The 12,631-nt window shown below is 59.2% G+C and overlaps 1 protein-coding gene across 1 annotated transcript; it reads right to left on the bottom strand.

Moving 5' to 3' along the window:
* Nucleotides 1–357: 357 nt before the first annotated feature.
* Nucleotides 358–12,015, bottom strand: QSOX1 (quiescin sulfhydryl oxidase 1). Its single transcript, XM_054073496.1, has 12 exons — nt 11,703–12,015; nt 8,727–8,827; nt 7,328–7,376; nt 7,044–7,146; nt 6,189–6,279; nt 5,813–5,958; nt 5,200–5,334; nt 4,878–5,007; nt 2,863–2,985; nt 2,611–2,755; nt 2,205–2,384; nt 358–1,813 (listed from the first exon to the last, which is right to left on the bottom strand). Exons 1-12 carry the CDS (start codon nt 11,977–11,979, stop codon nt 1,104–1,106), a joined length of 2,190 nt encoding a protein of 729 aa, XP_053929471.1. The 5' UTR covers nt 11,980–12,015; the 3' UTR covers nt 358–1,103.
* Between the last annotated feature and the right edge of the window lie 616 nt (nt 12,016–12,631).

Raw genomic sequence — 12,631 nt, 5'->3', positions numbered from 1 at the left:
TTGTTACAGGGGGATTTAGGCAGCGCCGGGAGAGCAGATGGCCCCAGCCCTGGCTCTGCAAAACAACCATTTTCCTTAATGATCCCTAACAAGGATAAAAGGGCAGAAAGAATCGGGGACAGGCACAGAGGGCTTGCGCCTATGGAGGTCCCAGTCCCTGGGGGGATGCAGGGATGCTCGCTGTGTGTCTCTCAGCTCTGAAGCATGGATACAGCCAGGACCAAACTGCAGCTCTATGGCTTGTGCCAACCTTTTTTTTCCAGCATTTTTCTGCCTCTCCCTGGCTCCCTTCTCATCACCCGGCTTGAGGACAAACCACGAAGCCACCCCTACCATGGGGACACAGCAGCTGCGTGGGGAGCAGTTGCCCACGGGTGCATCCAGAAGTAAAAAGCAGGAGAAAATGCACAACGACGATTCAAAATATTTAAAAGGATTTAAACCAAGTCAGTGCTCCTCCCTGGGGTGACGAGGAGGCTGGAGCAGGGATGGTAGGTAGGGAGGTGCTGCCCCAGCGTGCCCATGCAGCAGGGACAGCCGACACAGGGGGACCAGCATCAGCAAAAATAATTTATTCCACTAAGACAAGCAGAGAGCGAGCAACAGCACAGAGAGGGGGCAAGGAAAGGCTGGGGCGGGGCCTGGTCCACATTGCAGAAAAGGGGGGACACACAACATGCAGCTGACCTCACAACTGCCACACCCTGCCCACCAGAGCCCACCTTCTGGGGCTGAATCCCCACCTTCCTTGCCCCAGTAGTGGTTTGACCCCAAAGGGCACAGGACTAGGCTTCCCAGTTTGAAACCAGTCCAGCACCAGGGAGCTCCCAAGGGCAGCTGGGTGCCAAGACTGGAACCACTGTTGGCATCCCAGCACCCAAAAACATGGCACTGTGACCAGAGAGGGGGATGCTGCGACACCTACTTCCCCCTCAAAAGACCCTTCCACCCTCTGCTGCCCACCCTGGGGGAGGCAGCTGCTCTGAACAGGGCAGCTCCTGGGCAGGGGGACACACCAACCCCCTTCTCACAAGGTGACAAAACACGGTGCCAGGGGTGCTCAGCTGGGCAGCCCTCCCACCCCGGGCTCCCTACAACCACTCTCAGGCCATGGGGAAGGTGGAACGGCCTTTCCGGGCACGGGTGCGGAGGCGGAAGAAGGTGTACATGCCCAGGAGACACATGGAGGAGAGGAAGTAAAGGGCAACGCAGAGACTGACGTCCAAGCGGGAGAAGCCCAAACCAAGCACCCGCAGCCAAGGGCTCCTCTGCACACCCTCCTCAGCCTCCTCCCGCACCAGGACACCAGGAGCCTGCCGGCGCTCCCGGCCCATGCCAGCATCTTGGGGCAAGGCGATGGTGTCTCGCTTGCTGAGCCGCCGGCGCCGGCCGGCTGCTGCTCGCAGCGCCTGGCTCTTGAAGTGCTGCTCGCTGAAGGAGTCCAGGTCCACGATGTCCTCACCCACCTCCCGCAGCTTGGGGTTCAGCCGCACGATGCTGGGGCGTCGCGGCTCAGGGGAGCCCGGCCGCCCCAGAGGCCTCATCTCACCCTCCGTCTCCTTTTCGTTCTCCCTCTCCTCTCGCGGGCCCTCAGTGCCCAGCCTGGCATCCAACCCCTCCCTGGCCATGGGGATGGGGTCAGCTTCGGTATAGTCCATCGAGATGTTGATCCCGGAGAAGCGTGCCTTGAGGAAGGTGATCACGGCTTGCTCGTCCCAGGCGTGAACCCCCCGCTCCTCCCTGTGGCACTCGGGACACAGGTCTGGTGGAGGCCACTGAAGCTTGGGGAACTTTGGGTCCTCTGTGTCACCTCCTGCAGGCACCACAGCCAGCGAGCAGGTTAGAGGGGACATACAATGCAGCTCTCCCACTGTACCAGTATAAACACTCCAGAGCATCCAGCAGCTGGGGATGGGGACAAGGATCTTTGGAGGAGCCATCTCAGAAGGTTCCTCTGAGGGCACATGGTGGCTTTGGGAAGCTCCCTGTGGGAAGCACGTAATCTGCATCTCTGGGGTGGTCTGATGCTGCGTGACCAGATGCTGTCCCCTGTGATGGGGGATGATGACAATGGGATGTCCCCACTGCTGCACCCTAAAGTAGCCATTTGCCAGCTCCATCCACGAGGAGGGATGCTCCTCCACCTCACCTCCCCTTTTCCCTTGGGAAGCCACCCTGGCTCCCCTCCCTGCAGCCCCCCTTACCAGCCAGGCGAGCGTTGACCTCATTGTGGTGGGACCAGAGCCAGAGGACAGCCTCCTTCCGGCTCGCCACCCGGTCCATGGACTCAGCTGCCATGGCCTCGAAGTGCTGGGCACAGTCCCGGCAGCCGAAGAAGTGCCGGATGTAGCAGCGCATGGTGCTCAGCACCTCCAGCGGCAGCTCTGGGAGGAAGGCAGAGGACAGGGAGGATGGGAAAGTGAATCCAGACCCTTCGGCCCAGGTAGCAACCCCACACCTTGACTCTGCAGCTCTTATCCCCGCTGCAAACCTGCCTTGGGGCAGAGGTGGGGAAACAAGGCTTTGCCCGCTTGCAGCATGCCTCTCTGTGCTCCAGCCCCACAGGACACTGCCACCCCAAGTCTCTCACCTCCTCAGGGATGCCAATACCTTTGTCAGGGCCGCTTTGGGCAGCCTGGACAGTGAGCAGATGGAAGATGGTCCAGAGCCCACAGGGGTAGCCACGGAAGTGGGGCTCGGTGCCCAGGCAGCCCACCCAAGTCACGTTGGTGGGGAGCATGGCAGTGTGGGAAGCCTGGAAGACAGATGGACACGGCGTGATGGAGCTGGCAGCTAATGCGGGCCACAGGGCAAGGGTAGCAGGGAAGAGAGCGGGGACCAGGGTCCCTGTGGTTGCCTTACATCTCTGCTATTCTTCATGGCCTCCTTCAAGACGCTGCGGGGCAGCTCAGGCTCCGTCCAGTTCTTCAGCCAGTCATCCAGGGTCTGCAGGTAGGTCTGCACGCAGGGACGCCCGGGGAAGTACTGCAAGGAGGGGAGATGGGTGAGGAAACCCAGACCCCGCCACAAGCAGCAGGACAGCCTGCCAGCACCCCCAGCTTGCCAGGACGGGCACCACCAGCATCTTGTATGGCAGCAGGGGCTGGGGAGCAGTGCAGTCCCAGCAAGGTTTTGGTGCCCAGCCTTATGGGGCCAGGGGCCATGGTGTGTTTCTGCATGCGTGTGCAGGCTCCAAACCTCAGCCTCATCTGAGGGAAGCAAAAAGCCACTCTGACCATAAGTCAGCACAAAGCCGATTAGCAGCAGCACTCTAAAACCGCAGGCACCCCGGGGAGAGGGGCAGCCTGTCAGTGCACGCCACCGATGGACGGATGGACAGAGGGACTGACCCACAACCCACAGGGAGAATACGGCTGGCAGCACACAGGAAAAACAACGAGGAAGTAAAAGGAAGGAGCATTTTGCTAAGTCTGAGCTCTTCTCCCTGGAGCCATGGGGATTCACACCAAAAGTCGGAAATTCCATGGGGAATTCGTCTGTGACTTGATATTTTTGCAGCAAAACAGACTCCCTTCAGGCTTCTTTGGTGGGAGCCTTTGCCATGCGATGCTCTGCTTTTCAGGTACCACTTCTTTTCATGTCTGGATTTCCCCTCCCCTTCCTTGCCTTAAACACCACTTGGAAATTCAACAGTTAAGTCTGGGACCTGTTGGCTGAGCTGCCCTGGCAGCAATCCTGGGGATGCTGCTCCGTCCCGTGGATGAGTGTGGAAATGGCAGCGCCGGCCTAGCATCCTCGGTGAACCACCAGCACTGACCACCCAGCTGGTGCCTCGCGCTCGTGGCAGGGACGCAGTTTTATCTCCAGCACTATGGCTCATCCTTGGCCAGCAAGGGGAAAGTTTGCAGGAAAAATTAAAAGCCAATCAAACAAAACCACTGCTGCTCCCCACTACCCCTGCAGGCTCACATCCTTGGCCAGGGAGTTGGTGCGATGGGGAGATCTGTTTCTCTAATGCTGTGGTTCTCGTTAAAGGGAGGAATAGCTGGGGGGAAGCAGAGGAAAAGCCACATGAAGCTCTGAGCTAAGGACTTAAGACTCATTGCAGGAGTGGCTCGTGTTTGGCACACTTTGCTGGGGGAGAGCAGGCAGGGGTGAAAGCAAGGGGTCTCGCGCATCAACAAGGGGGTACATGAGGTCAAAATTGAAAGAGGGAGCAAAGAAATCTGCTGTGGCCAGGTGAAGGTTTGCCAAGGAGCCTAGGCTGGGACAGGGATGAGGACAGGGCTCATGCAACTCTGCTGGTGGAAACTCCGGCCAAACACAGTGCTTGATCACACCACAGAATTACACTGCCCTGCTTCTGGCTCAAAGCGCCTCCACATTTCAATTTCACCAAGCCCAACAGAAGAGAAAAAAAGACCTTAAAATAGACTCTTACAGCGCCTGACTCGGAGTGGGAGTCTCTTTCCCAGACTATCAAAGGAACCTGCAGAGATCAGCTCCCCGAGCCAAGCATCCAAGTCAGGCAGTCAGAGCTACAAATCCCTCTGATCACCTCTGCCACTCCAGCAGGTGACAGCATCTCTTCCAAAGACCTACTGCCACCACGTGACACCTCCTGCAAGCACTCAGCCTACTCTGCCCTCCAATACCTGCACCCCAGCTCTCATCTAAAGCTCTCCAGCACCTGCTCTTGGCTCCTCGTGGGACCCTGGTCTGAGTCCGGATATCCATGGGGATGGGGACAACCCCATGTGCTGAGCACCGGGACACAGTGCTCACATCAGACTGTCACGCTTCACCACCCATGAGCGCCAGGATACGGTGGCCTGCACCCTGCATTTGCTTTTTAGCTTATAAATAGCCACGGCTAGACGCAGGTGGTTCTTCTACCAACACAGCAAGCTCCTCACCTTCACCAGCATGGCCACGTAGCACTTGAAGGCGGCCAGCTGTGCTCCTGACAGCACAGAAGGGCGGGCAGCCTCCACCCGAAGCGAGTAGTGCAGCGTGGACTCCAGGTCAGCCATGTACACCTTGGAGCTGGGAAAGGCAGCACAACACAATGGCTCATCAGCTCGTTAACCCACACCCCAGGGACCCAGCTCTGGTTTGTTTTTTTCCCAAGAGGAAAGACACAGTCCCAGTCCCCACTGCCCACCCGTGGCCAGAGCAGCTCTTCCCCGCGCTAGCCCCAGCCTCCCACCACCCCAGAATGAGGGAGAGGGCTCTGACCTGTCGGCATGTGTTGGCTGGGATAGGTTAGTCTCATTGGAAGTGCTGACAGTTGTGTTCAGCTTGTAGGAGCCGCGGGTGACGCCTGAGAGTGTGCGCAAGTAGTAGGTATAGAAGGAGCGTGCCTCCATGTGCCTACAAGGAAGGAGACGCCGTTAGCAAGACCCTCTTCCCTTCCAAACAGCCCCTGGCCCCAAGGAGGAAGCAAAGAAGATCAAGGCTTAGCCAGACTAGCAACTCAGACCTGGGGAATGAGTTTGGGGCAATCTGTACTCTCCAGCAGCCCCAACAGCAGGTATCCTAGCACACAACCCACCCCTGAGCTGACCCCAGGTCGCTGTGCCACCTCCAGGCAAACGTGGCAAAGGGGCGGCTCAGTCACAAGCCATTTCCCTCTGCACCAGACCCAGGCAGTGCTGGCAGCCCCATTCAGTGCCCACTCCGTCCCCCGCCAGCCTGCCTGACCCAGCTACTGTCTCCTTCCTAACAAATTTTCCCACAATTACAAAGGAAAGCAAAAGAGATGGGGCATAAGCCTGGTATCCCACCAATCTGCCACACCCTGGGATCCCCAAACCCATCCCCTGCACCCACTCTGTGCCCCTGCACTCACACAGGCAGGCGGGAGAAGGAGCCATTGCGGAAAACCAGGTAGCCAGAGGGGAAAGTCGTGACGCCAAACTTCTTCACGAGCTCCTCCTCACTGCTCAGCACCCTCCTCACCGCCACATTCTCATACTGCAGCATGTCCAGTGCCACCTGCAAAGCCAGTGGCACTGGGGTCAGCCTGGGCAGTGACGGGACCCCCAGCCCCACCAGGGATGCACAAAGGCTATTTAGCACCCTGTACAACACTTTACACCTGCAAAGCGGTGTGCAAGCGAGTCTGGGAAGCTGCCGGCAGAGGAATTCCCTGCCAAAGGTGTCTAGGGGTGGCACCAGGGACACAGGCTTCAAGAGAAATGGGAGATAAATGCAGCTGTACTCACCTCTCTGCCCACAAAAGAGTCATTCTTCTCAAAGATCAGCGCCAGGTACTGTTCCTTGTTCCTCTGGAAGAAGCTGTAAACCTCCTCCGCGCTGCGAGAGAGAAGATGGCAGCAAGCACCCCAGCATCAGGATTCCTACCCAAAACGAGCTCAGCCCTCATCCCCTGGGATTCAGTAGTGATGCCAGTGTGGGTTCAGCCCCACTGAGCCTGCAATTCCTCCCCGCTGAAGTTTCCAGCCCAATTTTCCACTTTGGTTCACAGGCTTTGAGAAAACCCACTGGGGTCAGGCAAGGAGGCAGAAAACAAAGCGCAGGCAGAGCAGGTTAAGGTGGGAGCCGCACACTCACCCAGGGGGAAAAACAGCAATGAACTTGCACGAGGGCTGTTGGATTTTTGGCTAGGACACAGAGGCACCAGAGACAAGCATGTACCCAGCTCAGCCACCACTTTGGGAAAGCCAAGTGCTCCCCGCCTCGGATGGCAGAGCAATCACCTGCATCCAGCTAAGACAACTCAGACCCCAACAAATTTGTACCCACTCAAGAAAACCCATTCTCAGGGCAAGAAAAAGCTGCTAACGGCAGCGGCCTCACTCGGCAAGGCATGGCACTGCCACGCCCCCAGCTCAAGGCACTGCTTGCTCTAATTAAGGCTGATGAGCAGGTTTGTTAGGAGATGCAAGAACATGGCCTGTCTCATCCAGGCCACAGAAATGGCTCTAGCCTGGCCAGGTCACCTGTGCCTCCCTGGAATGTGGGTGATACCGTGGCTGCTCTGTGCTCATTTTTGACTCAGGATTTCCCCAGAAACCTGCTCTCCATGGGATGGGCGCTGCCAGAGCTGTCCCCCCTACCTCGCTGGCTCCAGCGGAGGACAAGCGGGTGGCCAGTCATCCTGGCTCTGCTCAAGGTTGGTGATGATGGCATGGCGCAGGTCCTCAACGGTGGCACTGGGATCTGCGGGAGGGACAAGATGCCAAGGGGTCAGTCCTGGGGAAGCCGGTCGCATGGGCAGAGCCGAGGGGAACCGCTCTGAGCTGCGCCCCTTCAGGCTTTCCAAGGTCACAACACATGAGGGATGCGGGCAGCAGGGCCATTCGCACCTGGGGTAAAAGGCCCCCATGGCTCCGATACTCACTGGTAATCCTTATCCCATCCTCTGCCTTCTCACTAAAAGCTCTGAAAAACTGAAAGAGAAAAAAACAAAACCACACGTGGGGAAGCTGGAGTGAGTGTCTGGAGGGGGACAGGGATGCAGCATGGCCCAGCAGGGAGAGGCTCCCACCAGACCAGCTCTACCTCAGTTTCCCCATGATGTTACAGCACACTGACCAACGCCAGCCACTGCAGAGAGCGCTCCTGGACATGGATCCATCTCATCCCTGGAGGGAAGGGACGCAGGCATGGGCTGGGAGCCATGTCCAGCCAAAGGCTAAGCACTGGCAGGTGGTAGGACAGGCATCTCCAGGGGTCCCATAAAGGCAGCCAGGACATTCCTGGTTTTGCAGACCACTGTCTCCATGCTCCACAGATCTCACAAAGTGGGAGGAGGGTTTTTCCCTCCCCCATTCCTGGCCTCCCACAGCGGCTCCAGTGCCCACAGCACAGCCAGAAATCAGGTTACATCAGAGAGGTGTTTGCTTTACAGGCTGGGCTGGGAGCACTAGCTGTTTGCAGAAGGTGTTTGGCGGGGACACAGGATGCAATGCATGTGACTTCTTGGCACCGCCACATCAGCACTCCTCCCTGCCCCAGAAGATGTTCTGGTTGATGTCTTACAAGCAGCGGGTGCTCTGCAAGACCCCAGCGCAGGGTTGAGGCACAAGTCCCAGATCTGATCCCACCTTGGGCTGAGCCTGTAAGCCAGGACTGAGGGCATATCCGATCAAACCCTCCCAATCCATCTCAAGGGGATCTTGGCTTTCACTGCCTGCACCTGGAATGTTTCAGTTTTATTGCTTGTGTTGGAGTGAGGCTCTGTTTGCAGTGGGAAACGCTGTGGAAAGGCAGTATTGACATAGCTAAGGGGCTCGGCACAGGCCCAGGAGGAGGGATGGCACCTCACCAGCTGCCACAGGAGGCACCCAGTCGAGTTCCGTGCAGCCTCCCGCAGTATCCCTGCGCCTTCCTCCAAAACCTGTGCCCACAACCACTCTCTGCCCATCCTCAGCCTTTCCCAGGTGTTTCCAATTCAGGTTTCACACTCTCTGCCCATCCTCAGCCTTTCCCAGGTGTTTCCAATTCAGGTTTCACACTCTCATCCATCCTACAGGAGACCTAGCTTCTACATGTCACCATGAAGCAGCGTTTTAGTTTCTCCCCTCCTTGTTGCTACATCACTGGGCAGTTGCGCCGGTTGCAGCCCAGCCACAGTTATTTTTTGGGGAAGGGTGAAACAGCTCAGCCTGTAAAGCCCCCAAGGGACTATTTTGATGCAACAGCTCTGTCGATCTGATTAAGCAAGAGAGGGACAGGCCAAAAAGAAAAGCATGGTGAAAACAGGGCACTGGTAAATGCCTAGCATGCACAGCCCTTACCTTCAGCGTGGGGAAACCAGTTATCCCAAAATCGTCGCACACTTGCTGATTGGCCTCATCGGCACAGTCAATGGCTGCGAGCACCACCGCAGGCCTCCACTCTGTGGAGACAGAGGATGCAGTCAGCACCACTCACCCCCTCCGTGGCCCCCAAAACCACCCTACTCCCCACAGCCGCTGTGGAGATGGTGGGAATCTCCCACGGTGCCAGCAGCACGGCCCCTCCTGGCCCCAAAATCACAGTTTCCTCCTCACAGGAAAGCAACCAATAGTTTCCAAGCCCCAAATAAATGAAGCCGCAGTCCGCACCAGTGTTTACACCCTACTTCTTGGGTGGCAGGAGCGAGGGGAAATCCGTGTGAGGCGGGATCAGGCTTTGCACACCCTGCCCTCACCAGCACGCAGGCAGCTCTGCCCACGGCTGCCTGCCTGTCTGGTTCTGCCTGCCCAGCCTCTGCCACCGTGGAAAGAGGCCGCTGGGAGAAGGGAGAGGATGGCAAACCACAGCTAGGGAAGAGCAGGAACATAGACTCCAGCTGGTCTCACCCCAGACTGAGGCCAGGGTCGATAATTGAGTGGGAACAACCCAAAATCAGTGGCCAGAGCACTGTGGCAGAGCTCACCCAGGTGCTGAGCAGCCACTCCCCTCCACCATCTCCCCAGGGAGGACCAGCGGTTCCCTGGGGTAAAACAGAGACGAAGAAAAAGGGGCATGAAAGCATTTCAAGCAGCAGGGTCTAAAAGCAAACAGCAAAAGCTCTGAAATGGCTCCTTTTGAGCGTAAGGGACACAAGCTGGAGAACGCCTAGTCTCTCCTTCGGGTAGATGGAGAAGGATGCAGCACTAACACGTTGGTGGAGCCCATGCCACCCTAGATGGGAGCCTGCCAGAGGTGGAAACCCACTGGGACTGTTCTGTGTCGCAGGTGACGAGGCAGACAAGTTGCTTCCCACTGCCCCAGCGGCACAGGAAGGCCAGTGCTGAACCCCGCTGCTGGGAGCCAGGCACGTTCCTGGACTCATCTGCACGTGGTGCCTGCAGGTTACCCTGGCGTCCTTCCTGTCCAGCCCACTCCCACGAAAATCCACACGTGGGAACAGCAGCCAGGATGCCAAGCGGCACAGGGACAGCTTCACCCTACCTTCACGGGCACGCCACCCTCTGGAGTAGGGAGCCCAGAGGGAACACAGTTTTGGAGAGGAGCCAGGAGAGCCAGCGTTGCCCCGCAGGGCATGGGCACGCACTCCATTCCTCACATCCTGCCCTGCTGGGGAGCACTGACGTCCCTGGGAGGGACGGCATCCCCTTGGAGGGACAGGACACCTGCCCCAGCCGGTGCCCTGACTCACCAGGCAGCGACCGCGCTGTATCAATTAGTGCAATAACAGGAGAAGCCATGCGAGCCCTGGGATGCCGGGGGAGGCAGGAAGAGCCCTGGCAGGGTGAGAGGCCTGGCCACGGTGGCGTGTGGGTCCCCAGGCCGGGCTGGGCACCAGTCAGGTGGCAAGGTCAAAGCTGGGAACAAACCAGCTGGGATCAGCACTGGGCCCCAGGCACCGGGGAGGAGCAGGACCCCCCAGGACTGGGGCAGGGTCAGCCTACGCTGCTCCCAGCCAAAGGGGCTCCATAATTGAGAGGGAACGGCCCATAATCAGTGGCCAGAGCACTGTGGCAGAGCTCATCCAGTTGCTGAGCAGCCACTCCCTGATGCTGCAGGCCTGGGCATCGTCGGGGGAAGCCTGGGCATCACGGGGAGGGGGGGCGATGCTCCAGGGAGGATTTAGGGGTGCTGACAGAGGATAAGGCACAGGGGACTGACAGGCGCCAACAGGGAGCGCGCAGAGGGGATGCAGAGGTGCTGATGGAGCTGAGGATGCAGGGCCAGTGATGCAGGGAAGGTTTGAGTGAGCAAGGATAGAGAGAGGGTTTGAATGATCCAGGGATGCAGGGAGGATCTAAGAGCGTTGATGGAGAGGGGGATGATGGGACAAGGACATGGAAGGAATTCAGGAATGCCGATAGGGGAACAAGGGCACAGAAAGGATGTAGTGGTGCTGACAGAAGGGACAGGGATGCAGGGGGCATTTAAAGGTGTTGATGAGGACAGAAGGGCAGAGACTGCAGATTCCGGGGGTGCTGATGGAAGAAGATAGAGACAGGGATGGAGGGGGAAACAAGGGCTGTAGGTGCTGATGGGAGAAGACAGAGGCGGGGATGCAGGGGGGACAAGAGCAAGGGGCAAGGGCAGAGGACAGGGTGGAGGTGTTGGAAGGAGAAGCAAAGATACAGGGGGAACAAGGAGAGGGACAGAGGGAGGGCTGGGGGTGCTGATGGGAGAGGACAGAGATGGGGGATACAAGGCGAACAAGGCCAAGGGGCAGACAGTGGATTCTGGGGATGCTGATAGCAGAAGACAGAGACGGGGATGCTGAGGGAAATAAGGGCTGGGGGTGCCGATGGGAGAAGACAGGGATGCAGGAGGAACAAGGGCAGGGACAGAGATGGGGATACAGGGGGGAAGGAGGGGATAGGACAGAGATGGGGATACAGGAGGAACAAGGGCAGGGACTGAGACAGGAATACAGTGGGGACAAGGGCAAGGGGCAAGAGCAGAGAAGGGCTGGTGGTACCGAAAGGAGAAACAGAGATAGGGGTACAGATGGAATAAGGGCAGGGACAGAGACGGTGATACGGGAGAGGATGAGGGCAGAGATAGAGATGGAGATACAGGGGCAACAGGGACAAAAACGAGGACACGGGGGAAGAAGGGGAATGGGCAGAGACAGGGATGCAGAAGGAACAAGGGAGATAAAGACAGGGATACAGGAGGGACAAGGGCAGAGAGAGAGACAGGGATGCAGGGGGAGCAAGGGCAGAGAGAGACGGGGACGCAGGGGGGGAGCAAAGGCAGGGGCAGAGACACCGCCGGTCCCGGTGGCGCTGTCGGGACGCGGGGACGCGGCGGGCAGGACTCACCGAGGAGGTCGTGGGCCAGGGCCCGCCAGGTGGGCGCGAAGTGCACGCAGTGCCCGCACCAGGAGGCGAAGAACTCGACGGCCCAGGCGCTGGGGGAGCGCAGCAGCCGCTGCTCGGCGCCGTCGCCGCCCAGCAGCTCCAGCGGGTCGGAGGCCGAGTAGAGCGCGCGGGGCCGGGCCGCGGGCAGCCCCAGCGCCACCAGCAGCAGCAGCAGCGCCGTCCCCGCCGCCCCGCGGCCCCCTCGCCCCGCGCCCCGCGCCCGCAGCCCCGCACACATCGCGCGCCGCCCGCCCCGCCGCGCCGCCTTTACGGACCCGGGGCGGGGCGGGGCGGGACCAACTCACCGCGGGGCGGGGGGGGGCGTGCCTCAGCCTTGGGGGGGCGGAACCACTGCTCCAGAGAGGGGGGAAGGACCCAACTGCCTCACAGTGTGTGTGTGTGGGGAAGGACCTAATTGCCCCACGGGGGTGGGGGGGCAAAAGGACCCAAATGCCCCACAGTGGGGGGGGGAAAAGGACTTAACTGCCCCACAGTGGGGGACATACACAGACAGACCGAACTGTCCCACAGTGTGTGTGGGGGGAAGGACCTAATTGCCCCACGGGGGGGGGCCAAAAGGACCCAACTGCCCCACAGTGGGGGGACACAAGGACCCAACTGCCCCACATTGCGGGGGGAGAGGGATCCAACTGCCCCACAGCATGGGGCAGGCAAATAAATCCACAGCATGGGGGGGGGCAAATGCCCCATCCATGGGGGGAGCGAGGGGTGCCACTAATCCCCCACAGCAGGGGTGTGGGGGCAAATACCCCACAGCATAAAGGGGGTGGGAGCAAATCAATCCGCAGTACGAGGCGCACAAATGCCCCACGGCACTGGTGGGGGTGCCCCAAATACCCCACAGATTGGGGGGTGGGGGCTAATGCCCC

Source organism: Cuculus canorus, chromosome 8 (genome assembly GCF_017976375.1).
Source record: "Cuculus canorus isolate bCucCan1 chromosome 8, bCucCan1.pri, whole genome shotgun sequence".
NCBI classification, from domain to species: domain Eukaryota; kingdom Metazoa; phylum Chordata; class Aves; order Cuculiformes; family Cuculidae; genus Cuculus; species Cuculus canorus.
This window is presented reverse-complemented; position numbering and strand designations above follow the sequence as displayed.